General features: G+C 37.5%; 1 protein-coding gene across 2 annotated transcripts; it reads right to left on the bottom strand.

Moving 5' to 3' along the window:
* Positions 1–85: 85 nt before the first annotated feature.
* Positions 86–24,081, bottom strand: LOC129353766 (cytochrome b5 reductase 4). 2 transcript variants are annotated; one of them, XM_055023178.1, is made up of 15 exons: positions 23,604–24,081; positions 23,267–23,420; positions 19,485–19,585; positions 12,718–12,802; positions 11,542–11,623; positions 11,405–11,462; positions 10,585–10,678; positions 5,059–5,091; positions 4,633–4,755; positions 4,224–4,364; positions 3,739–3,885; positions 2,740–2,890; positions 2,067–2,153; positions 1,656–1,817; positions 86–999 (listed from the first exon to the last, which is right to left on the bottom strand). In XM_055023178.1, exons 1-15 carry the CDS (start codon positions 23,685–23,687, stop codon positions 945–947), a joined length of 1,557 nt encoding a protein of 518 aa, XP_054879153.1. In that variant the 5' UTR covers positions 23,688–24,081; the 3' UTR covers positions 86–944. The 2 variants fall into 2 exon arrangements, with proteins under 2 accessions (XP_054879153.1, XP_054879154.1); XM_055023179.1 differs by having other exon boundaries at positions 12,724–12,802.
* Positions 24,082–27,161: the final 3,080 nt, after the last annotated feature.

Raw genomic sequence — 27,161 nt, 5'->3', positions numbered from 1 at the left:
ACAAGACTTTCCAGAGCATTCAGCTCAAAAAGCAGAACTAAATAGGTGTAGTTTAGAAGATTATTTACCATTACAAACAGTACAATTTAAACGAGATAAACCCTTTTATTTTTTTATTTTTTTTTTGCTGTAACTACCCTTTCCCATTATTTGAATTCAGAGGGTCCAGTTTTGAATGATAGTCGATATGGTCAACCAAGCTCATGCTAATATATATTGGAATGAAACCTGTCAGATGGTTCTGAAACTATTAGATTAAAAGTTGCAGCTGATGGAACTTTTAATCTACTGAATATGTGATTAAAAATACAGACCAGCAAAAAGGAAAGTGTCTGTTGGTGGCAGGACGTGACGTCATGCCTTGGCCAGCAAAGGCTGGCTCAGCGCTTTGTTGCAGGTGTGCAGCTGCAACTGGGCAATGTTGGCCAGCACGTTCTGGATCTTCTTCAGTCGCATGTCGCTGCGGTACACCTCTGATTATTCAAGGAATGCAGTCCCCCAGACCAATTATTATTGGTGTCAAATAACACAAAAGTTTTACCTTTATGGTGAGCAACAAAGTTTTATAACTTTATTACAAACTGAGCAGCTTCACTTTGTTAAAAATAGTATTTCTCAAAATAAACTTGACATAAAAAAAATCTAACCCCAGTCAGTAAACACACAAAAAATAACTTGAAGGTTTGGTGAAAAATCAGCAGCTGTGGAGGAATGTTTTTTTCTTCCTATGTTGCATGAACCTTTAGTCCGTCATATCATGTCACTGTGTTCCATCCCTGAGAAGTGTCCAGGTTCCACTGACCAGGCATAGAGTGGTGGCTGCATATGTTTTTAAACATTTATTGGTGCATAGAAATATATGCTTTCATTTTATGTTTCACAAACACAGCTTTAAATAAAAGTAGTTTTTTTTTGTCCTCCATCTTTTCAGGTGGAAGGGCTCATCAGCCTTTGAAGGCGTGGCATTCCTCTTCACTGAAGCAAAGCTGCTTTAACAATCTGAGAAACCAACAAAGAAAACAAAAACACCTGATGAGAACACATTATGTTGTGATGCACACGTTATGTTCTTCAGCATATTATTTACTTACAGAGGCCTGCAAAAGTATTCATGCTCCTTGAACATTTCCATATTTTGTCACAACCACAAATATTTCAATGGAATATAATGCCAAAGATCACACTCATCTACTGAATAAAATTGAATGTGTTTATAAGGAAATCTCCATCCTGATTATTTGATAATAAACCCAAAAACTGAGATTGGTGGTTTCAAAGGATACTGTCACTTTGTGTTTAAGAAGACTCTTTTCAAATCATAGTACCGAAATAGTTATGCAACATGTTGCTTAACTTCTTCCTTTTAAGATCAATCTGATGAGATCACAAGATTGCTTTAAGAGCACTCAGCTGGAATAGCAGAACCAAAGAGGGAGGTGTGGTTGAGAACTAAGCAGCTCTGAGATGCTCATGCTGCAGAAATGTCAATGTACATAAAATCATTTTTATATAAAAACATTTGAAACGTATGAAGTATTTGAGATTTAATACTAAAAAACAAGAAGAAAAAGCCAAAGCATTTGTCAGTGACTTTAGTAATTAGTTATTTGGATAAGACTGACGAACTATTATTAAATGGTTAGAATATTCCATACCCTAATGTTTGCTCTGTGAAAGCAGATGGCCCAGACACACAAACGTAGCATTTTGACCCATCTGGCCTGACAAGAAGGTCATTCAGCAGGGTCTCATTAACCCGACCCTTCCTGCCTGTCCAGCTGGCAGAGGGCTCAGAGAGGATGTATTCCACCTGAAACCTGACAGGGCACAAAACCATGACTTTCTGAACAAATGTTGAGAGAGCAAGGGAACAAGAAAAAATAGCTGCTTTCTAGTTTAGTTATGTTCCAATGTTCCAAAACTGTACACCGATGTGTCAGATTACAGTTTGGAGAGTAAATTGACTCCATGTCCAAACAAAACCAACTGAAACTTTTACAGATTTTTTTCTCATTTCCCAGAGAAAGAGGAACATTTTATAGAAACATATCACCACTTTGTTTTACCGTTCATCATTAGCTGCCAGATCATCCAGTTGGCAGCGCCACAATATGTCTTCCTCCTGTTTGTTGAAAAACAGCAGCTTTGTTGTCCTGTCAACATACAGATTTAAGTGATAATTTGACAACAGCAAAACAAAATGCTAGTACATCTTGAAAAGTCTGAATGCTGTGTAAAATGCAATATTTTTTGCAAGTCATCTCAGAAAGTGAAATTGTCACTTTACAGAGCAAATATTTCCAAGTTTTATGTTTAAGAATTTTGATGATTATAGTTAGTAGATAAAAAAATACAAAATTTAAGACCACAAAAAACTGATGTTTTAAGGGGGCAGTATTATGTAAAATTGACTTGTTTAATCTTTATATTATGTTGTAATGTTAGACCCTCATCAAAAACATACTTGGAATGTTGCTTTCAAGAAGCAGATATTAATCTGAAAATGTTGATGTTATTACAGAACCCAAATTATTCAAATTACATATTTTGTAATTTTCTCCCAGATTCGCCTAGTTCACAGCAGCGCGTCATTAACCCGACAAACGGGGAGCAAAAGATAAAAGGTTTCCGCAACAGCAGACAGCAACAAGAGTTCTAGTTGAAAATCAAACCTTTGCTGCTCTGTCATCAGTCATATTTTCTGACTGAATAAATATGGAGTAAACTGATTGTTCCCACCTGATTGTGTCAACTTCTCGTAGAGCCAAGCTGATGAGGCGAACCATTGGCGTGAATCCTGTGCCTCCTCCTAACAGATAGAGGTGTGTGACATCCCGAAGTGGGCGGAGACTGAAGGTACCTTCTGGACCACTGACGGAGATATTTTCACCTGGGAAATCAGAAAACTCATTCATAGGGATCAAATATCAAATAGCAACAAAGTATAAACTGTTGAGGCGCTTACCAAGGTCAAGTACACCCATATGCATCTACACACATTACATTCTCATACTTTCACACAAAAGCCTTTGTATTTGTAACAGATACAGAAACTGAATCATCTCCTCACTCCCATCTCCAAGAAAATAGAGATTTAGGTGACGCGGGACATTGGATGACCACTGGGCGTGTTCTTAGATGATAAGCAACGAATCTTACCATTTTTAATATATATAGACTCGGGGCCCCTGTTTTCACTTCTAGTCTGTGATGGTACGTGTCTCTTTTTTAGTGCTAAAAAAGAATAAAAAAAAAAAACTCTGATTGCTTTATGTTGGCTGATTTGCTGCTCGTGTGCTTGCACGTTTTTGGTCTATCAGTTTAGAATACATGCTTTTCACAACAAAACCTTTACAGAACCTTTTTAAAACTAGATTTATTAACAGGAAAACTCTAATAGTTATTATTGTTTTGTTTGATGTTGACCTACTTTTCAGTAACATAAATTCATGTACTGATGAATATAAGAGGCTTTCTTCAACTGTTCAAATATTGGAAGGAGGAAGTGGTCCAAGTCGCAGATCTTCTAAATGGCTCTGAGGAGAAACTGTTCATCTTAATGAGTAAATGTTTGCTTTCAAGGAAGGCCTGAGATGTCCTCAGATGTACTAAAATCTAATTAGAGGAGACAAGCAGGTTCAGGAAAGACATGATGAGATACACACAAACACGAGTTATAACTGAAAGAACTTGTGTTTCAACTAAAAACATACATTGTTTGACCTGGCTGTGACCTACCCATCTGCAGGCTGTTCAGATATGGGGTGAAAACTCCATCGGGATAGACTTTAATCATAAGGTAGAGGTCTGACTCATGTGAGGAAGGTGAGGAAGCTGGAACCAGATTCTGATCCACTGGAGTGTATGGCCTCACTATCTCAGTACCTGGAAATATAAGTACATGTCGTCAAGCATGCTAATAATTTCTATGTTAATAAACACATTTGAACAAAGCCATGAATAATTTAACTGACCTTTGACTTAGCTTTTTTAATAATATAATATATATTATTACATAATATATATATATATAATTTTATAATATATATTATTATTATAATATATATTATTATATGATATTTGTTATTGGTTCATTTAAAACAAACAAAAAAACTTTACAGAACATTTTATATTTTGTGACATTTATGCACCAATGGAGATTTCTCAAAGCAGATCATCTTCATCTGTGAGCATGAACTACACTCAGGTTTGTTGTTGGCTACCTTCAATGATAGCTTTGAGGTAGACATGTTTTCCAACAGCCACATGCATGACTGTCCCTCCAGGAAGCTGCAGTCTGAAAACATGTGTATTATGAGTCACCTCCATTTTAGACACCAGTCTACAGTCCCGATAGAAGGGCCCTTGAGGAAATAGTTGGAACGCAGAGGAAGAGAAGAGAGAGTAACACAAATCAATAAAGTTTTATTGGGGAACCAGTGATGCTGAATGTGTAAGATGAAATCCTGATTGTGACTACAAAAACCATCTTCTTGTTCTCAGTTGCCTAAATTTTGACTATAAATACACACAACAGTGTAATGACAGGCAAATATCATCAGGATCATCTCTGGATTTATTGTTCAATGAGCCATAAAATTGACATGTCACAGAGCTCATTAAGATTCTCACCTCTGTTTTTCTTGGATAGAAATGTGTTATGAAATTCCAGTGGTTGACCAAGACTTGTCCATTTTGCTCTAGTTTGTTTGTTTATGGTGACTTGGATCTTTCCCACAGAGAAAGCAGTATGAACTGTTGGTGATAACCAAAGCTTACAATTAGGAACATGCCATTCAGACACATCTACTTAAGTGAGATGGAAAACACACAGAAAACAAGCATGTAGAGCTTCACAACGGCCTAACTCTGACCTAACTTGGAAGAATAATCCAAAGCAATGTGGTTAAAAGAGATCAGTTTTGGAACAAAAAACATTTACCTGGAAAATATGAATAATTCAAATATTTGATTTTTGTCCTCAGCCAAAAGTGTAAAAAATAAAAAGTCAACTGATTGGGAAATCATCAGCATCGTGTATTGAAATACTCTTCTTACCAGAAATGTTTTCCTCAACTTCATGAGCAAGATCTGAAAGAAAATAAAAGCCTTTACTTGTACAGTGCTTTATCTGGTTTAGACCCTCAAACAGTGTACACTATATCCAGTCCCATTCACACACTGATGATGGGAAACTTCTATAGAGCTTAGTCGCTTGGCGCCATCTTTAGAGGCCACATACCAAAACAAACTTTATTCCGCTGTTTTCATTGTGTTACCGGCCATAGTGAAGTTGTTTTCAAGTTGGATATTGGATATCCGGGCTTCGCGGAGTAAGGTGCATTTAGCTCAAGATTGATCCAATTTATGAACGCGAACACCGCTCCCTCCTCAAGTGCTTGGAGGTTCACTTGAGGACCGTCAATTTCCGAACCAAACACTCCTGTAAAGAAATGCCTAGCCTTGTGACCAACTGATACAAAAAGTGGTAATTCATGCCACTAGTCAATTATTTGAATTCCTTTCTTAGACCGGAACCCAGTTCCTCCATTATTAGTATTAATATTATTATTATTATCGTCGTCACAGTTCTGATTACAGACACTCTCAGTGAGTGCCGGTTGGAGACATCCTCAAAGGAAGCAGATCTAAGTGGAAAACCATTTGGACCAACTGTTGTGAAAAACATGTATTCTAAACCGATAGACCAAAACCCATCGATATAATCTGCATCAGAGGAAAGCCTCAGGCTCCCTCTGTTTGTGTAAACGACAGACTGACTGCTGCTCTCGCACGCTGGCATTTGCAACGTTTCACAGCGTGGCAGCTGAAAAGTCGCACGGCAATGGCAAACGGACGTAAAAGGAAGGGGAATGGGGCTAGCCGATGATGCAGCTGATGGACTGCAAGGAGAACTCCTAGCTTTCGGTGATGTGCAGGGTCTTGTGGGAATTGAAGTCTTTTGGGGTCAGAACCTGTCGGCACGAGGTACACTCTATTAAAATTTTAAGCCATATTCAATAATTGTAATAATTTTAATATTGTTTTCTTCAATAGATTCCTAATTGTGTGCCCCTTAATTCAAAATCAGTGTGATTGTTCTACTGTACTCATCTTTATTACCCATTTTTTTATTTTTAAACTAGTTTTATATATATATATATATATATATATATATATATATATATATATATATATATATATATTTTTTTTTTTTTTTTAATGTTCATAAAATATATTACCTCAAATGATCATCATATTTGTTACCTGTAATGTTCTATCATGAGTTTCTCTAGATCTGGCTGAGACATTTCTCAGCCAGATCTAGAGAAACTCATCCATGCGTTTATCTTTAGTTGCATTGATTATTGTAAGAGCGTCTTCACAGGCCTGTCCAACTAACCAATCCTCCAGCTGCAGCTGATCCAGAAGCTGCTGCTCCTGTTCTCACTAAAACCAGGAAGATAGAGACATATCAGCAGTTTTAAAGTCCCTCCACTGGCTCCCTGTAGCTCAAAGAATAGATTTTAAAATACTGTTGATAGTTTATAAATCACTGAACGGTTTAGCACCACAATGAAGATCTGCTGTTGTTGTATCAACCGTCCAGACCTCTCAGGTCTTCTGGTTCTGGTCTGCTTTGCATCCCCAGAACCAGAACCAAAAGAGGAGAAGCAGCTTTCAGGATCTATGCACCAAAAATTTGGAACAAACTTCCAGAAAACTGTAAAACAGCAGAAACCCTGACTTCCTTTAAATCTCAACTAAAAAACACACCTGTTTAGAATTGTATTTGAAATGTAATATGTAACAATGTATTGTTTATTCCATGATGCATGACTTTGTATTTTTGTGTTTATGATGTAAAGCACTCTGAAATGCCTTGCTGCTGAAATGTGCTATACAAATAAAATTTGATTTGATTTGATTCAATTACATAAAATTCTAGGACAGGATCTATTTCATTACATGTTCACTTTTTACCTGAAATATGTTGGATACAACATACAAGTGTAACATTTACAAAACATTTACCGGTACATGTCACCTTTATTGTTTACTCTTAACTGCTGTTGACATAGAATTTTAAAGTAGCACAATAGTACATAAGTTACCTTTTAGGTCAAGATAAACTTAGATACAGATCCAAACTGGGACAGCTGGTGACTCTCAGAACTTACAGAAATTCCTAATCAGAAAGCAGTCTTAGACTCCTTGGATCTCTTTAGATAGGGAGTCTGTCTGCCAGGCAATTAACAAATTCCTGAGCATGGTTCAAAAGTTCACTAGGATCTTAAAACTTTTTATAAATAATTTTATCTATATTAGAATTAACTATATTTCTTTAAGCATGTTTTTAATTAGTTACTTATTAGATCCAAACTTATAGTCATTATTTAGCATTACATTTTGTGCAAGCTTGGTTAAAAACACCAACTAGTTTCTTGTTAACATTTTGAGGCAGAGATAACACTGCAGCTGCAATCATATATCAAACTGGACAGCGGCTGGTACGAGAAGATCTAGGCCGTATATCTGCTTTTGGGGCTCTTTAGCAGGAGGTAATAAAATTAACATTAAGACAGCCCACACAAAGGAAAAGAACACACCTCCTAATGCATATATTTAAATGAGGAGAATACGCATTCTATAAAAAATGGTTTGTTTCACAGCAGAAGTTGGAATCTCTTTGTGATGAGTGAGAGTTTCCCGGAGGATGCATCTTCTGTTAATCTTTTTACTCAGTTCTTTGTCTCTGTTTTGTCATGTCTTGGACTTTTTGATAATGTAGGTGAGATGCTTGCTGTAACATTCTGAACTGCATTGAATTTCTCTGGATAAAACTCTGAATATCTGAAGTCTGACGTCTATGATTGCTCTTTTCTCTCTGCACACTTACACAGACACAGGAATTCGGGACAAAGAATTAATTAACGAGCTAAATCAAGTTACTCCTCTTTTTAATTCTTAACACTGCTTAATTACATTTTAAATGTTTAAAGATGGGATTTTTGATCTGGTTTGATTGTTTACTGCAAAATGTCTGATTAAATAATTGTTTACTTTAATCACATAAAATGTTCATTTAATATTTTATATAATATTTCATCACATGTTATTACCTGAAATATTTTAGATATCAAATTTTTGCTTTAAATATGATTCATTTCATTATCTGTTTACATGCAACCTGAAGTGCTTGAATCATGAATGTTTACCACATAAAATTATTAAATGAGAGAAAACAGCCACTTCCAACTGTACACATACAGTATTTCAACACAAATGGTTCCTGTTCCTCTTCAGAGTGTGCAGCCTTGCTGAACTCCTCTCCTGGGGTTTCCTCCTCAGCCTCTGTTCTATAGCCTCCGCTACTGTGTTTTCATTATTGACCTCTTCTGTGGTAAATAATTAAAACAGTCTCTGTCACTTGCTCCCCACTTGTTGATCTACCACGGTCTTGCAGTATCGCCTCTTTAACTGACGCATATGTTGGTCCGATGTTGTGGCGTTTATCACAGCAATGAACCGAAAGGCTAACGGTGGAGCACAGCTTACACATTTTAAGTTGTTGTCAGCATATTAACAACTTAGTCCTCATTATAGTCCCCCATAGATGATGTTTTTCTTATCGCTTGTGCGTATCAGGATTACAACCTCGGAACCCAATCATTATTGAGCTAATCCAGTTCATACATCGATTTGCCTTGAAGATCGAATATTAATACTGCATATTTGATAAGACTAGTAAATAGTTTACTTCATACTAATGGAATAACCTCGATGCCCACTGACAAAACTCGGACTATGCTACATAAAAAATGTAAGCCCGATCGAAACAAGGATGACCCACTTTAATGAACTCAACTTAACTGAGCATGAATACATCCTGGACAAAATCATAGCAAAAAATTATGACACAACACCAACAAAGCGAATTTTAGACACTCACCAGGGATGTTGGAGATCGTAATGTCAGGATGTCTCACTGCTGACACCGAGGACAATTGTCTCTTTTTTGTTAGCTTTGACAGCTTAGCCGCCTCAGGTTGTTTACAGGCAGGAAAACAGTGAACCGAAAGGCCGCTTTCCACCTTTTTACCGTTTCAGTCGTGATCGGACACCACATCCAATAACGCAGCAAGTTTGTACTTTCATGTGACACACCTCAATCAAATGAATGGCTCGTTACCAGGCTTGTTCATAGCTGATTCCGGTCTGTTGGAGTAAGGATGCATCTAAAAGTTGCAGGATGGTAGCTCTCGAGGACTGGACTTAAGCAACCCTGTTCTAGACAGGTTTCCATCACAAATAGTTTCTATTCTGAATGTTTTTTTCATTTGGATTTAGCAATAGGCGCAGCTGGTTAAGAATTTTACCAGTGGTGATGAAGACGAGTTCAGCATAATATTGCACTTAAATGAGCAAACACTTGGAAATACGCAAAACATTAGGTCCTCTGAAAGATTTGCTTTGTGAAGACCCCTATGTATATGTACTTGCCATTTGTGAGGTCATGGGAAATGTCAGTCATGCCTTTTCCTTTCAGAGACATCTACTCCCAAGGGGCTATGTATGTTTGTATTTAAACATGTTTGGTATTTCTACTTTTTCAAAGCTTGTTGACAGAGCTGAGGCTGCTTTTGATTGTGTAGCTTAATCAGTTGGATGGTTTCAGTCCTTTTCTGAAAATGCTCATTTGTAAACATACAATATGATAAAGATTTGTTTATAAGTATCAACAGTATTAACGTAATATTATGACTATTCTTTAATTTCCTTTGTTTTCACCAATTTTAAAGCTTTATTAGTTGTCTTTTTCGATTATGTTTTTCTTTTTTAATATTTATGATTTATTTAAGGCAATATTTTTATTTATTGTGACATTTAATTTTTTTCATATTCTATTTTTTTTCCATCACTTTTTTTATACCATACATAGATTTATTTTCTCTAGTATTTCTCTTTTTTTTTGTCATCTCCAGTCTTTTATTTTGTCTAGTCAGATATTTCTTATTTTTTCAGATCTGGTTATTCCTGTCTGACTCTTTGTAGGAGATAATAAATGTTCCTTTTTTAAAATTTGTTCTTAGAATATATATATTTTTTTCTTTATGTAAATGGAAGAAGAAAAAAAATCAGTTTTAAGAATCAGCCCAAAAGCATCGCAGCACATATTGGTGATTGATTAGACTAATGTCAAAATAATGGGTTTCAGCATCAGCCTTAAAAAAACTAATCTCTAATCTGCACCATTTCATCTACAAAACAAACGTTTCATGAATGAGTATTTTGTTTTGCAAGTTTGCCATTTCCCTTAGGTATTTGTAGAATATATATTGCTTGAATGAAGTATTTTTTTCTGGACCTTCTCACTGAAATCTACAAAGTGGAAACTAGTAAAGAAGAAAACTGATTCAATTCTTTTGGTTTGCAATATCAATTCAGTTACACCAGACCTTTTACATAAATTACAAGCTCCTTGTACATTTTTAAAGCTACACTAAATTATGTTGGGAGTAAATGTATTTGAATTCTGTAAGGGGAAAAGAGAAAAAAAGAAGAAAAAGTAAATCTGCTCACCTAAGTGTATCAAGTATGACAGTTTCCCAAGGAGAACTTCCAACCGAAAAATTCCCACTTTGAGGTCAACGGTCACACATCCTGAGCTAGGGATCTAAGTGAAAACACATGACATACACAGCATATTAGGTAGCATTCACACTGCAGCATGAAGTGACCCAATTCTGATTTTCTGTCAAATCTGATTTTTTTGCCATGGCTGTTTATACTTTCAAATATATGTGACCTGTACATGTTCTGCAATTTGATCGGAAAGTGTCCCGCATGCGCAGTAGAGGGTGCAATAACGTAAGCGTTCTTTATGTTCTGCCAACCGCCATAAAACGAAAAAGTGTTTGTGTAAGAAAACAAGAATGCTAACGGTGGAGCACAGCTTACACATTTTAAGTTGTTGTCAGCATATTAACAACTTAGTCCTCATTACAGTCCCCCATAGATGCTGTTTTTCTTATCGCTTGTGTGTATCAGGATGCCGAATAGTAACATTTGTCGAGTATCAGTGACATTCAGGTCGGATGAATGTCCGTGACCTGGGTGTTAGGTCACATTTGAATCAGATACGTATCGGATACTTTGGTATCCGATACACATTCAAAAAGAATCCAACCTGTGTTGTTCAGACTGACATGGACTACACCAAAAAAATCGGTATCGGGTCACTTCAGGCTGCAGTATGAACGCAACATTAGTCTGGCAGCTTGCTTTAAATACCCAGCAATGTTTCAACAGCTTCACTACAGAAACATAAGAATTCAGGAAATGTTTGGAATTTATCTGCATCTTTTAAGCAGGTGATTACTTTTAGTTAAACCTTCATTACCTTTCTTTTGGCATAAACAGCCAGGTGAACAGTTGCATCAGTTTGAAACCAGTCGTACCTTTAACAGCAAACAGCACATGCAGTTAAAGTCATCAGTCTTTAACTGCATCTCTTTGCAAATATACTCAGTTACATACCGAGGCTTAGAGTCTTTGTTTGGTGGAGGAGGCCCTGCAGCAGGTGGAGCAAGACCTGCTGGTGATGAAGGCAGGATGAAGGCTGAGAAGAAATGTCAAAAACAGATTACAATGAGTACTTTTTAAGTCAAATACTTTCTTCTATTGCATCAATGATAGATCAAATAAAATGTTTTATCATTATTATTATTATTATTATTATTATTATTATTATTATTATTATTATTATTATTATTATTATTATTATTCTGTGCTGCTTTTGTTGGGTTTAACAAACATCAAAGTATAAAAACCTCTATGACAGATATAATCTTATGCAATATTCACATATGAAAAACACATTTCATGAAAACACCACATTTTGGTTATTTTACCTTAGAAATCCATAATCACAAATCAGAGCAAATGTCACAGTGACATACATGGAGGTAAAAAAAGCCAGGAGTATTTCAACAAATTACGTTCCATAATATGTAAACAGAATGAACTTGTATATGAAACTAATGTAAAGTCACATTTAGATTAAAACACCTCAGCAGCTTGGGGATGAGTATTTTCTCGATTGGCTCCCCAACTCCGGAACTATCTGCCTTCACATATTCACAGTATTGACTTTCTAACAACTTTAACATCACAACTCAAAATGTATGTATTCAAATTGGTCTTTTTTGTAATTTCTTGTTTGTAATTTGTTTCCTCAACATCTGCTTTTATTTTTAGTGTATTTTTGTTTTGTTTTCTTGTTAAAAGTGCAGGTGTCTTGAAAAGATGTAACATGTAAATGCATTATTGTTATTAATTACAAACATTATTAATTGTAGAAGGCTTAGTTTTTATCTCCAGTCTATACGTACAAACACAAAACTCTGATGCATTGTTAGGACAAAACCGTCTTGAATTTTCTAACATTTTTCTCACTATTTTAAAAACAAAAATAACTTGGTTAAAGACTGCTTTCCAAAAAGCAGTTGGGGAAAATATAACAATCACCATAACTCATTAGAGATATTCAGAAACACTTGGAAAACATAAGCTATGAATATTTTTACAGGGAGGATTTAGAAGGCTTAACATCAGTTTCCTGTGACATTTTCTATGAGATTACAAGACTAAATTCCATTTTAGTTAAGGGATGAAGAACCATATCAAAAACAGAGAGCACAAATCAGGTTTCACGTTTACTCGCTGTAGCGGCCTTAGTAGTCATTCGTCCAACCAGGCACTCTTTTAACATGGACTCATAATTGACCCATCGATGGACCTGCAAGACACAGCAACAACACCCTGGTGAAAAAGCTCAAGATCAACACATTCTTTAAAGATTTAAAGAATAACACCACTGTCTTCCGTGCCAGAATTTTGTCTTGGAAGATGGGACAATGCTGCAATACAACAAGGATAAAGCAATACTTCAAAAAATAACAATAAACACATAAAACTACCACAAATTATTCAATAGGCATGTACATCTAATTTTGCACAAAGGAACACAGTAATACACAAAATGCTGACTTTGAATGGGCAGTATATGCACACAAACACAGAGTACATGTTCACAAACAATTCATCCCATTCATGCAAAGGAAATCCAAGTCCTCTGAGCCTCCTACTGCTATGTTCAGACTCTGCTAGTCACCATTGATCAGGCGGATGGAGAATGGTACAAACAAGTGCTTAAGGTGATTGTATTTCCATTAATAACATATTCTGATGCGAGCACATGTGATGTATCCAACAAAAGGTCCTGATACTTTTGTCTGATGTTTGCCTGCTAAAACATCAGACAAAAAGTAGGTTTGCATGCACATTTACCAAAATGTGGCTTTTGTTGAGATTTCATGATGTGTATCAAAAATAGATAGGACAGGTATGATTTTGGTAAATCCCTTGATAGCCATGTGTTCTTGGTTACTTGCCATTTGGGGAGCAGCAATGAAAAAGATGAATATGCCTAATGATAGCATGACAAACAAGAAGTCCACATGCTATGTTAATGTAACCTACAACAAAGGTAACTTCAAATACCCTTGATAATAGTTGATGGCAGGTAAGTTAATTTATTTCAATGACTAATAAAAACATTACACAAGTATATAAAGGAAGTTGGGCCTGATCAGAAGATTCTAAATTCATGGGAGCATAGGTGTGAGCAACAATAGAGGAGCGCACACAATGTCTTTAAGAAGGAGTGCAATTTAATATAGTAAACATTGTGGATCCACACTTACAAAATAAACAAAAATTGCGCACTTTTGAAAAAAAAGAAAGAAATAACCCAGTAATTTTTAGTCTTTTTGACGTATGTGTCAAATATTCATTCAATGTTTCCTTTAGTCCAGGGGTGGGCAATCCTGGTCCTCGAGGGCCAGGATTGTAGGTATCTCTCTTGTCCAACACACTTGAATCCAATAGCTGAATCACCTCCTAAGTGCAGTCAAGTTCTCCAGAATCCTGCTAATGACCTCATTATTTGACTCAGGTGTGTTGAAGTAGAGATATATCTATAAGTTGCAGAAGACTGGCCCTCAAGACCTGGAGTTGCTCACCCCTGCTAGTCTTTTCAATGTGTCTGTCAAATGTTCATTCAATGTCACTGCTCGTTACCAGTCGGGTCACCATCTATCAAGTTCACTTGGTCCTTTGGGCTGGGGCTCGCCATCCAAGTTCTAGAGCGGGTGATCTTGGGGTCTCAGGGCACCAAAAGTGCAAAATAACAAAAAAAAAAAACCTGACCTGGAACAAGGCCGGCGTAAAGCAGCTTAAAATGCAGGATGCTAATATCAATAAAGCTGAAGCTACTATTCAAACAAACAATATTATTCAAGTCATCAGAGATCAATATTGCCAAAACATCAGTAAAATTAAAGAAATATGTGGTAGTATATATATATATATATATATATATATATATATATATATATATATATATATATATATATATATATATAAAGGATATGTATATAAACATATATACAGTTGCCCGAGACTCCAAAACCCGACACACAAACCTGTGCAAGGCTTGGATTGATTACAAGAAAGCCTATGATACTTGGATCATTGAATGCTTAGAGATGTATAACATCAACAGGACTCTGAGAGCCTTCATTGCAAACTTGATGAGGCTGTGGAAAACCACCCTTGAAGCCAACTGCAAACAACTTGCACAAGTGTCCATCAAATGTGGCATATACCAAGGAGATGCTCTGTCCCCACTACTGTTCTGCATAGGCCTGAACCCCCTCAGCCAAATTATCAACAAGACTGGTTACGGATACCGACTCAAAAATGGAGCCAACATCAGTCACCTTCTCTACATGGATGACATCAAGCTGTACGCCAAGAGTGAGGATCTACAGCACGACATTGGGATGTCATTCGGACTAGAGAAATGTGGTCGACTGGTCACAAAGAGGGAGAAGGTCATCCGCACAGAAGGGGTCTCACTCCCAGAAGGAACAATAGCAAACATAGAGGACAGTTACAAGTACCAAGGTATATCACAAGCAAACGGCAACCTCGATGAGGTCACAAGGAAGGGAGCCACAGCTAAATACCTCCAACGAATAAGGCAAGTCCTGAGAAGCCAGCTCAATGGCAAGAACAAAATCTGTACGATAAACAGCTATGCCTTGCCAGTAATCAGATACCCTGTTGGAATAATTAGCTGGCCAAAGGAGGAGATAAAAGCCACAGATATTAAGACTCAAAAACTACTAACCATGCATGGAGGGTTCCACCCCAAATCAAGAACCCGGAGACTGTACACGAGCCAAAAGGAAGGAGGCAGAGGACTACTGAGCGTGAGGACGAAACATCTAAGATCCATAGATACATCAGGACAAAACCTCAACAGAGAATGTGCTCAGTGAATGTCTCAGACAGCAGGGAACGGAGGTTGAGGTGCCAGAGATACCATCATGGGAGGACAAGCCCCTACATGGGATGTACCACCAGCAAATAACCGAAGTGGCTGATATCAGTAAGTCCTACCAATGGCTGGAAAAAGCTGGTCTCAAGGACAGCACAGAGGCCCTCATCCTGGCCACCCAGGAACAGGCCCTAAACACCAGAGCAATAGAGGCCCAGGTGTAGGTTGTGCAAGGAGGCCCCTGAGACAGTCCAGCAGGGTGCAAGATACTGGCAGGAAAAGGAATGACATAACCAAGTGGCAGGCATAGTGTACAGAAACATCTGCGCAGAATATGGACTGGAAACCCCTAGATCAAAGTGGGAAACAACCCCAAAGGTGGTGGAGAACGCCAGAGCTAAGATCCTGTGGGACTTCCAGATCCAGACAGACAAAATGGTAATGGCGAACCAATCAGACATTGTCGTAGTGGATAAACAACAGAGGAAAGCCGTTGTGGTAGATGTAGCAATACCAAGTGATTGCAACATCAGGAAAAAGGAGCACGAGAAACTGGAGAAATACCAGGGCCTCAGGGAAGAACTGGAGAGGGCCTGGAAGGTGAAGACCACAGTGGTGCCTGTGGTCATCGGGCCCTCGGGGCAGTAACCCCCAAACTGGAGCAGTGGCTACAACAGATCCCAGGAACAACATCAGACATCTCAGTCCAGAAATGTGCAGTCCTTGGCACAGCCAAGATACTGCGCAGAACCCTCAAGCTCCCAGGCCTCTGGTAGAGGACCCGAGCTCAGAGGATAAGAACCACCCGCGGTGGGTGAGAAGGGAATTTATATATATATATATATATATATATATATATATATATATATATATATATATTATATATATATATATATATATATATATATTTATATATTTATGGATCGTTCTGGCAACACAATCCAGAAGCATGGTTCCAGCATGTGGAAGCCCAGCTAATAAGCACACTTAAGAAGAATCTGCTTCGGCTCTACCAACTGTAAGCTGATCGCTTGCTCTCTCTAAATGTCTTGGGGTATCACAAGCCCTTTGAGCTGATGGAGAACACACTGCCATTACTTGGCTTGGGAGATGTTTCCTTCCTTTTTACACATGTGTTCTGCGCCAGCTTCCTCCTCTTGTTCACACCGCGCTGGCTCTCCGCTGATCCAGACCTTTGCAGGTTCCCCAACCTGCAAAGGTTGAAGCAATTTCTGCTTTTCCCTGCTCTCCCTCAGTGAAGCCCCTGCAGGAGTTTTTTTGGATGGTAAACTTTGTCAACCGTTTCATCCCACAGGCAGCTCACTTCACGCACCCCTTGTATGAAGCACGTAAAGGCAAAAAAGGGTGCCAGCATATAGCGTGGACCCCTGAGAGGGTGCAGGCATTCGATAATGCCAAAAAGGCCTTGGCTAATGCTGCGCTTTTAGCCCATCCAATGGCTCATGTAGCTCTAACAATGGATGCCTCTGATTACGCAGTGGTGGCAGTTTGTGAGGTACCTGGAAACCCTTCGCTTTTTTAACAGGAAACTCTGGGATGCCGAAAAAAAATATAACACCTTTGATTGGGAACTGCTTCCCTATCAAATGCCCCTTTTTCTGCCATTTCTGCTTCATGTTGGAGGTCAGGGACTTTTTACTGCTTTTGTTGACCACAAACCTCTCACTTTTTCTATGCCAAAAGTTTCTGAACCGTGGTCAACTGGGCAACAACGGCATTTGTCTGCCATTTCAGAGTTCACCACTGATATTCAGCATGTGGCTGGCAAGAATAATCGCATCTAGATGTGGACTACCTCACAATGGCCACAGACCAACTGATCAATTAGAATATTCTGGCCTTTAAAGCGGCTGAATCCAGTTTGCATTTAGAGGAGGTCCCCTTTCATGAGTGTGCCACAACCCTTCTTAGCGATGTCTCGACTGGCAAACTTTGGTCTTTGGTCCCCATTAGTTGATGTCAGCAGATTTTTGATGCAGTTCATTTCCTTTCACACCCGGACATTAAAGCGTCTGTTAAAATGGCAGGGGCGAAGTTTGTGTGGCCAGGACTCCGTAAAGATATACAGACATGGGTGGCTTCCTGGTTGGCTTGCCAGCAAGCCAAGGTACACTAAGGCTCCACTGGAGCACTTTTCTGTTCCGCAACTAAGTTTGAACATGTGCATGTGGACTTAGTGGGGCCGCTTCCACCCTTCCAAGGTTTTACCTATCTCCTGACAATGGTGGACAGGACTACTCTGTGGCTGGAGGCAGTTTTGGTTGACATGGCTCGGGCATTTATCTCCTTCTGAGTGTCCCGGTTTGGTGTGCCTTTGGACTTGACCTCCAACAGAGGTCCCCAGTTCAATTCAGAGTTGTGGACTGTAGTGGCAGAGAGCCTTGGGGTTAAACTCCACTGTACTGCTGCCGAGCATCCGCAGGCCAATGATCTTTGTAAGAGGTTCCACCGCACAATGAAGGCTGCATTGTATACCAGTGGTGCATTGTATGCCTCATTGGTGGATAACAGCTGGATAGATCACCTGCCTTGGGTTTTGTTCGGCCTGCGTTCAGCTCCAAAAGAATACCTGTGGTTTTCTTCAGCTGAATTGGTCTTGTGCCACCTTTTGAGGGTACCAGGGGAATTTCTTCCAGGTCCAGTGTGTTTGGTTGATTCCCGGGGGAGTGGGACAGTTCTAAATGGGGAATATAGATATTTTGCCTCATTGGCAGCATAACACTGCCTTCCACAAGTGTTTGTGCCAAAGGACCTAATTTCTGCCAAGTAATTAGGTCCTTGTGATGCTGTGTCATGTATGTTATGTGTTTGACATTCTGTGTGTTCGGGGAAGCCTGTGTGGCGGATACAATGAATATCTTTCACACCCGAATATATACTTTAATTGTGAAGGGGAGAAGGTGAGAGGAGAAGACACTAACAGTTGTATTTTATTCTATTTTTGGTTTTGGTTGGAAGACATCAAGACTCAAATCACTTTTTTGTCCTTTTTTGCTGACTTCCACAATATGCACAATGATAATAATACAAACTCTTACAATATAATTTTATTTTTTATTAAATTTGATCAGTTACTAGGTATTCTAGCCAATTTTTAGGGAATTTATTGAGCTAACTGCTGAGCGTGTGCGATCACTCACCGATGCTCTGCACAACCCTACACGGGGATTTTTCCGGACTTCACCCGATCACAATGGAAGCTTTCTGATTTAATACAAAACAGATATACTATTTTGAATTATATATATTGGGAAACTATTTTAACATTGTTTTTCTTACAAATTTCCAAGATTCTTCATTGAATTTGACAAGATCTGATGTAATTTGAGCAAAATCTCAGCAGCAGTTAAAGGGCAGTGGCTGACGTGAAATCATGATGTGCCAGCTTAATCCGTCATTAAAAGCAATCATTAAAGGCATATTTCACAGTTTTTAAAGATTTTTAGTACTTTTTATGAACATATTTAAGAACTTATTTTCAACTTTTTGTTACTTTTTAACTCTTATTGTAGAATAAGACATGAAATCTATTTATTTATACTTTTTAATCTTGCTGTAGAGGAAGACATTAAATCAATATCTATTCACTTTTTACTTGTGTTTTTAACACTAAGGACCAGGGTAGAAGTATTTACCTGAAGTGGAAGCTCGTTCTGCCATTTCTGGTATTTGAACTGTTTGAATCCAGTGCTTGATACTTCTATTATGCTTTAATAAGCTGAGAGGGATCTTAATTCATGCATTACAAAATGGATGTCTTGATCTGGAAAGGGATAAAGATAGAGTTCTATAGCTATCCAAAAGTCTCTAGCACAACTTCCCCCTCTTCCAATGAGCAAGAAAAGAAAACAGATACGGTGGTAAAACCCTCCAGCAGCACACAAAGTACTAAAAACCACGTCAGGTTGTGGCTGGCCTTCATCAGAGTCATTCCTGACATAGAGCTTTCATATAATAAACTTAATCTTCACAGAGAAATGGAATATGAAACGGCTTTAACAATATTGGAAAACAGAGACCATCTGAGCTTTACTTTCTTTTTAAGTACAGCTACCTGGTCAAAAAGGTCAGTCCCATCTACTCCTGCTGCCTTCATCAGCTCCTCTTCTCCACCAGGATGGTAGTCCATGTAAGGTGTCACATTGTAAACCATCCCTGGACATACACAGAGAAAAACAACTTAATCTGTATTATGTTGTAATGCCTTCTACAGGTATTGGGTACAAATTAACCTCTACATCTCTACACCCAGTTTTCAGAAACTGTTTTTAGGTAATGTCGAAATAGAATTTTAAAGTAGCACAATAGTACATAAGTTAACTTTTAGGTTAAGATAAACTTAGATACAAATCCAAACTGGGACAGCTGGTGACTCTTTGAACTTACATAAATTTCTAATCAGAAAGCAGTCTTATACTCCTTAAGGAACATTTCAGACAGGGAGTATATTGGCTATCAGGGCAATAAATTCTTTACTCAGGGTTGAATAGTTCAGGCAAACACTAACAACTATAGAAGTCTGTTCCAACATATAATCAAACATATTGATATATTTCTTTAAGCATTAAAAAGTATGTTTTTAATTAGTTAGTTTAGATCCAAACTTATAGTCCTTATTTAGCATTACATTTTGTGCAAGCTTGGTTAAAAACACCAACTAGTTTCTTGTTAAAACATTTTGAGGCAGAGATAACACTGCAGCTGCAATCATATATCAAACTGGACAGCGGCTGGTACGAGAAAATCTAGGCCGTATATCTGCTTTTGGGGCTCTTTAGCAGGAGGTAATAAAATTAACATTAAGACAGCCCACACAAAGGAAAAGAACACACCTCCTAATGCATATATTTAAATGAGGAGAATACGCATCCTATAAAAAATGGTTTGTTTCACAGCAGAAATTCGAATCGCTTGGTGCTGAGTTAGTGGTTCCCAAAAATGCATTTTTGAATCAGGTAATATTCTATTTTGTCATTGGGTGTTGACTTCATGATAATCTGGGTGTAAATGGTGGTCTGTTATTCTGTATGTATTTGTATTCACTTTTGGATAAAACTCTGGATATCTTAAATCTGACGTCGTATGATTGCTTTTTTCTCTCTGCACACTTATACAGACACAAGAATTCGGGACAAAGAATTAATTAACGAGCTAAATCAAGTTGTTTCTCTTTTTAATTCTTAACAGTAACAAATAGGAATGCAGGATAACTTTATTTAAAAAATTAAATCTGTCACTATGTAATGACATTATTTTATATTATGTGACAAAAATCAATATCCTCCACCATTCCAATGGCTGATAACCAACAGTCAAAGACATACAAGGAAATGAGAGTGATAGAGAGTAAAAATGTAATAATCAATAATCAATAATCTACACAAGACCAAAAACAGTTAACTGTATAAAGCTGAGCTGCAGTGTAGAACTTCTATAAAGCATATTTTTTTCACATATTTGTAGAAACTGTGACCACGTCATGCAAGTATGGTATGAGACTGATAATCTGTGAAAAAAAATGCACTCCTCTGCCTTCTCCCAATGACAGCCAGATACAATCAGATCTCGGAGGTAGGTCGTAGAGCTGTCAATAACAATAATATGACTGACAATAATGAGTTATTATAACATACAATAACAACAATAGCTTGTTGTGAATTCACAGACTTGTTAGCATAGCCACCAATCATGACAGCAAATTGGTTTTCCTGTAACAGCAGTTATTTCTCTGCTGTTAAAACATTTAACAGTAACTACGTGAGGTTGACTCACAGTGCTAAGACCTGCCTCATAGCTCTAATTGGTTGTTTTTGGTCACTAAGACCATGGCGGGACTGAGCAGGTAAGAGGTGGAAGAGATTGATTGTAGTTATTAGGTAAAGCAAGCGAACCGAACATATGCAGAAAAGGAAGGGTCAGGTAGGGTCAAAGAGGCAGAGATAAGTGTAAGTGTGATACTGACACCGGGGACATGGCTAAACCAAAAAAGGTTTAAAAATAAAGCAACTTAATCACAAGAACTGAAGTACAGTTGCTTTTTAAAAACCTTATTTTGTTTTTTATTACTTTGATTAACTTGAGTTAATGAAGAGGATTTTGTTGAGCAAAATCCTCTTTATCTTGACATGTACTTAAGCAATAACCATACTGTTGTTGTTGTGTCAAACAGCAACTTTACGTGTAGTAAAAGTACGTTATGAGTAGTTCTCTTGGACAGTGTAGAGTTTGGTGAGCATTTTGATGAGACAACATAAAGGCTTTGCTGAAGTTGGAGAGTGCACTTCTGACTGGAGATAGATTCCCTAACTTGGCATTCTGAGCTAAACACAGTTGTGCCTTTGTTGAAGCAGTAGAAGTTTTAGAAACACTGGGTTTATCTGAAAAAGTAAACATCCCTCCTCAGACCTGCGCTGGAAGTGCAGTTTCATATGAAATTGACAGAAGCTTTAGTGCACTGTGCAGGTGGAAGACCTGGAAAAGATATGTTCTGGTCTTTGTGCTATTTAATCATTATTTTGCACAGAATAGTACTTAATATACATGTAATTTATTCATTTGAATTGTATACATACAACCTTTCATTTAAATAATGCATAACTTGTGTTGACAAGACACTACAATAAATTAATAATTGAGAAATTTTATTAAATGGGGTTATTCATTAAAACTTATTTTTAAATAGAGCTCTCAATTTTTGTAAAGGTATATGTTATGGTAAGAGATCCAATATCTGTATCAATCCTTAGACACAGAGTAAAGGGCACGTGAAAACCATGAATTTAAAAATTATTTATCTATAACAATTATGCAAATACAAAAATGACAGCTACAGTTCACAATTCCTTTTTTTCTTCTTTCTAACTATACACAGTTTACACGGTCAAAAACTATATTGCGCCATGTCTAAATAATCTGTTAAGTGAGCAATCTGTCATTAGAATTTTTCTTTTAGAACATATGCCCAACAGGAAGTAAGCCTTTCAAAATAAAACTAAACTTCACAATAAAAATTGTCTGAACAAATAGTCTTCTTATCTAAGTTTGATAAAATGAAAAACAAACCATCATACAAATTACTTAAATATTTTCTATTTAATTAATAGACATTACTTAGAGATCTAATAGAAATTAGATCTGTGACAGTGACCACAAGAATCTGTGAATACAAACCAAACAACTCACTTTTATGGGTCTAAACAGTTTGTTCAATACATTATGTTCATAGCCACTTACAAGTCACTACTGGTTCACAGATTGAACACAATAAAAACCTTATATCTAAGAGATATGAGAATAATAAGGGACATTGTTGTTATAATTAATATTCCTATTAATGTGACTACAAAATACATTTTAGCCATGCCATTTAAACTATGATAATTGCCAATTATTGAGTATAGTCTTTGAAGTGCTAATAAGACTCCATCTATACATTTTACAATGTTCTATTACACTGTAACTTTGACAACCCTCAACCCAAAATTGCACTTCAGAAATATCTGTGTTTATTGTCCCCCGCAATAATGGAATTGAATTTCCTCTCTTGCCTTTTCACCAGGAAATATACTTAAAACTATTGAAAACTCCACATACAAGATAGCAGGAGAACTGGAGCTGGTCAAAAGAAAGGGACAATCTCTCTGGTGAGCAGTGGTAACTGTGGGAAACCCTGATCATATCCGATCACATGATGCAAAGTCAAATTTCTCTCAAGTTGTTTTTGTAGATACAGCGTTTCTGTAAAATACTATATTGTGTTACTTAAAGTAACAATTACTATAAATGGCACTAAGTGCCTAGAAAATAAATAATGACTCCTTGGTCTTTTTGACTCACCTCGGATGCAGGTCCAGCAGTCCTCCCTTTTGTTGTGCTTCTGCAGCTCATCCTGGGTAACGTCAATAAGGCGCCCTCTCAGCCCTGTCAAGTCTTTTCCACTTTTGGCAAACCGGATCCAGTCCATCAGACTGTGGCCCGGCTTCAGGGACACCTATCACACAGAGGTAACAAGAGGGCGTGAAGCTGCTGCTTGCAAAGAAATGAAACAGTTAATGATTGGTCGCTAATGTGCCAATTAGTGTTAGAAAAAAGACAAAGGAAATACGTAGATAGAGATATTAATGTTGGTTACATAGTTTTCTCAGCTCTGCTTGACATATGGTTCCAGTGTTACCTTGTTCCTCCCGGACTGTGCGGACGGGGAGACTCTCTGTTGGGAGCTGGGCGCAGGGAACGACTGGCTCGGGATGTTCAACATGTTATGAATGCTGCTCCAGTTTTGTATGAACCCTATTCAAGTAGCAGCAATTTAGCACAAACACAAAAGAGCAGGATATATGTGGTCACATACGCAGCACTCTATAACAACTCCAGACAGCTTCCGTGTTGTGAACGTCCCTTGGCGCAAGACAGTTTTTGACCGTGTAAACTGTGTAGGCTAAGCTCGGCTAGGCTAAAACGAAATAACTCTCAATCGGCCTCATTCACGAGAACTACTATCACATTAATCAACAAAGGCATGATTGATTTTTCTCGAAAGAATTTATTCTTAGTGCAAAAATTCAATTGTCACTCGATATGTGAGAATTAACTACGAGTTCTATTGTCAGTACTTGACAGTTTCCGTTTCCATTAGGAAGACAACATGTGGCGCCGATGCTGACGTAACAGTTATGTCAACAAATTGCGACAATCTGGTATGGCAGGCCGTTTAAACATGATATCCACACTGTTTGCAGATATCTAAAATTGGTTTATTGACTAGATCAGTGCTGGAGAAAGTATTCAAATTATTTTTGTAACTCGGTAAGAAAGGAAACAGAGGTTAATACGGAGATGGCATATGATTATGTCTCCTAACCCTTTTTAAGTGTTGTCTCATTTATTTATTTTTTATACTTTGTCTTTATCTGATGAGTCTTTAATTTTATTGTTTATATTAATGAGGTATATAGAACGCCAAATTACTTCGCTTTGGATATCTATCTATCTATCTATCTATCTATCTATCTATCTATCTATCTATCTATCTATCTATCTATCTATCTATAGACCTCATTATATATATATATATACACACATATATATATTTATATATATCCAATAATGCGTGTAAAATGACAATAAGCGGATAAGCGGAAGAAATGGTTAGTTGGAAGGACATACAGATTTATTTGCAACATTTACTTAAGAGTTTATAATACATAAATTTTGGGGTGCTGTGGTGGCACAGGGGTTAAACAAAACCCCCACATAGAAGCCCTAATCCTCGACCCAGCTGTCAGCTCAATTCCCGGCCTGGCGACCTTTGTCGTATATTTTTCCCCTTCTCTCATTACCCACTTTCCCGTCAATTTATTATCAAATAAAGGGCACCAGAACGAATAAAACCTTTACAAAAACGATGCCACAAAGCACTGAATTTTTCTACGTTTTTTTAATTACTTTGAGACTTAGACTTATTTCTTTTCACCTTAGGGTTTTGCGGTATGGGATCGGTATTACAGATAGGAGCTTGAATTTTTTACTTCAATATTTGGTAACAAAGAAAATCGGTCGTATCGAAAATTGCCCCTCGCAACTCCGCACCACATGTGGTAAATCAGCCAGGTGCTTGTTCAGCGAAGTGAAAGCTCAAAAACAACGTGTTTCGGCGAAGTTGTCACACTTTTTTTACGTTTTAGCAAATGCGCTCTCATCACACACACGCACACCCCCACACACACTGTCGTGACCTTCGAGGTTCCTAAACCAAACATTTCCAACAAAGGCCGTGGGTAGTAACATGTGGTTTGATTCTTGAACGCACTTGATTGTAAAAAAAAAATAAAAATGCTTCATATATCGTAAAAATGTCTACAAAATAATTGCTAAAATTTTCTTACAACTTAACTGAAAATGAAAGTTAACTTAATCTGACGTTTCAAAAAGTGGTAAAAAAAATTACAAAAACCTCCCGTGTGGTTGCACAAGACAATAAACCTATATCAAGGTTTATTGATATAGGATATGGGCTCCATATCAGACACCCATATTGCCTGTTATGGGCGAGAGTAATTTAGAAGACCAGGTGTCTTCTTAATTACTCAAGTTAATGGGAGGGTCTAACAGTTACCAAAGTAATCTAAACAATTCCAAATATATAAATTAATTACAGATTTTAGTTTTAAACTAAAATCTGTTTAGTTTAGAACAAACAGATTTAGTTCTAAACTACTCCTCTTCATCTTGACATGTACTTCAGCAATAACCATACTGTTGTTGTTGTGTCAAACAGCAACATTACGTGTAGTAGAAGTACATTATGAGTAATTATCTTGCTCCAGTACGCAGTTAATCAGAAACCACCAGTTAATGGTGGTATATATATATATATATATATATATATATATATAGAGAGAGAGAGAGAGAGAGAGAGAGAGAGAGAGAGAGAGAGAGAGAGAGAGAGAGAGAGAGAGAGAGAGAGAGAGAGAGAGAGAGAGAGAGCTGATTTTATGTTAATACAGCCTGCCATAGACCACGCAACAAACAAACACAGGCAACACATAAATGCGCAGCAATGAAACCTGACTATGCACACCAGGAGCAACGACAGTGAAAGTTTTCTGCCACTCCAGGTGAAGCCAACGCATGGGATGCAACTGCAGGCAACTATTATTTAATAGTCATCAATGTTCAGAGAAGCTATTGTACTAAACAGAAGGTATTACACAGTCATCACAGTTGCATCATCTTTTTATATGGTGTGCTACTTTAGAACACAGGAGCGCCTAAATGCTGTCAGGAACTCACCTGAAAGAAAAGTCCTGAAAAAAGAGATGAAGGATGAACCATTTCTTCCTCCACAAAATACAGTCTCAGTGTCATCTTTGTTGTTCTCTAAATCTGTTGGGTTTGTCTTTCCCATCATGGAATCATAATATTCCACATAGCAGTGTTGTGTTAATTCACACTTAATTGCTTCAATGTACAAACCTTGTCTTCATTGCACTGGCATTTTTCTTTCTAAAGGTTAATCTACTAAGAGGATTTCTGGACAGACGTTCTTTTCAAAATAAAGGTCAGATCTTTGAGTGTAACGTGTGTATAGGTTGTGAAGTAGATTTTTCTTTAAAGAGAAAATTTTTATTTGCATCATACAGTATCATAGTCGAGATGGGTTTTTTTCATGCAGCTGCAGAGGGTGTACAAACTAATTGAACAAGATGTGTCTTGAAGTTTTCCAGACGGGTTATCTGGGAACTTGCTGTTTTTCCCATGGCCTTCCCTGCATGGAGATAGAGTGTTTAGTTTTCGCATCCCGTAGACATGATAGTGAATGAGCATACAAGTGGTTTTCCTCCAAACCTTCGCCAGACCTGTCTGAGAAAAAGAGGAATTTTCTGATGCTCCACCGGGTTGGATCAGCCATGACAGGATAAAGACAGAGTTGAGAGGGGCAGCAAAACATCTTGGTTTGTAGGTCTGTTAATATAGACTGAGTTGTAGGTCTGTCAATTCAGACTGAGTTGTAGGTCTATCAAATTAGACTGAGGATTTGGATAAACGTTTTAAATAAACGCTTTAAATTGTAGGAGGTTTGTAGAATTACAATTGGAGAATGGGGAATCATGTGTTCAGTATTTGTCACAATGGCATAAATTTGGATTTCCTCATCATGGGTTATTTGAACACGAGTTTTCTGATAGAAAATTACTGCTATAGAAACAACAGCTGCTGAAACATAAAAAAA

This window comes from Poeciliopsis prolifica, unplaced genomic scaffold (genome assembly GCF_027474105.1).
Source record: "Poeciliopsis prolifica strain line A6 unplaced genomic scaffold, Auburn_PproV2 SCAFFOLD096, whole genome shotgun sequence".
NCBI lineage: Eukaryota > Metazoa > Chordata > Actinopteri > Cyprinodontiformes > Poeciliidae > Poeciliopsis > Poeciliopsis prolifica.
This window is presented reverse-complemented; position numbering and strand designations above follow the sequence as displayed.

What these genes read in the sequence shown, in the direction of transcription:
- LOC129353766 (XM_055023178.1), bottom strand. Translation starts at nt 23,687, where the DNA reads ATGTTGAACATCCCGAGCCAGTCGTTCCCTGCGCCCAGCTCCCAACAG. An exon ending in CACAGTCCGGGAGGAACAAG is followed by an intron (nt 23,421 to 23,603) that starts GTAACACTGGAA and finishes TCTGTGTGATAG; the next exon opens with GTGTCCCTGAAGCCGGGCCA. An exon ending in TCTATCCAAGAAAAACAGAG is followed by an intron (nt 4,365 to 4,632) that starts GTGAGAATCTTA and finishes TATTTCCTCAAG; the next exon opens with GGCCCTTCTATCGGGACTGT.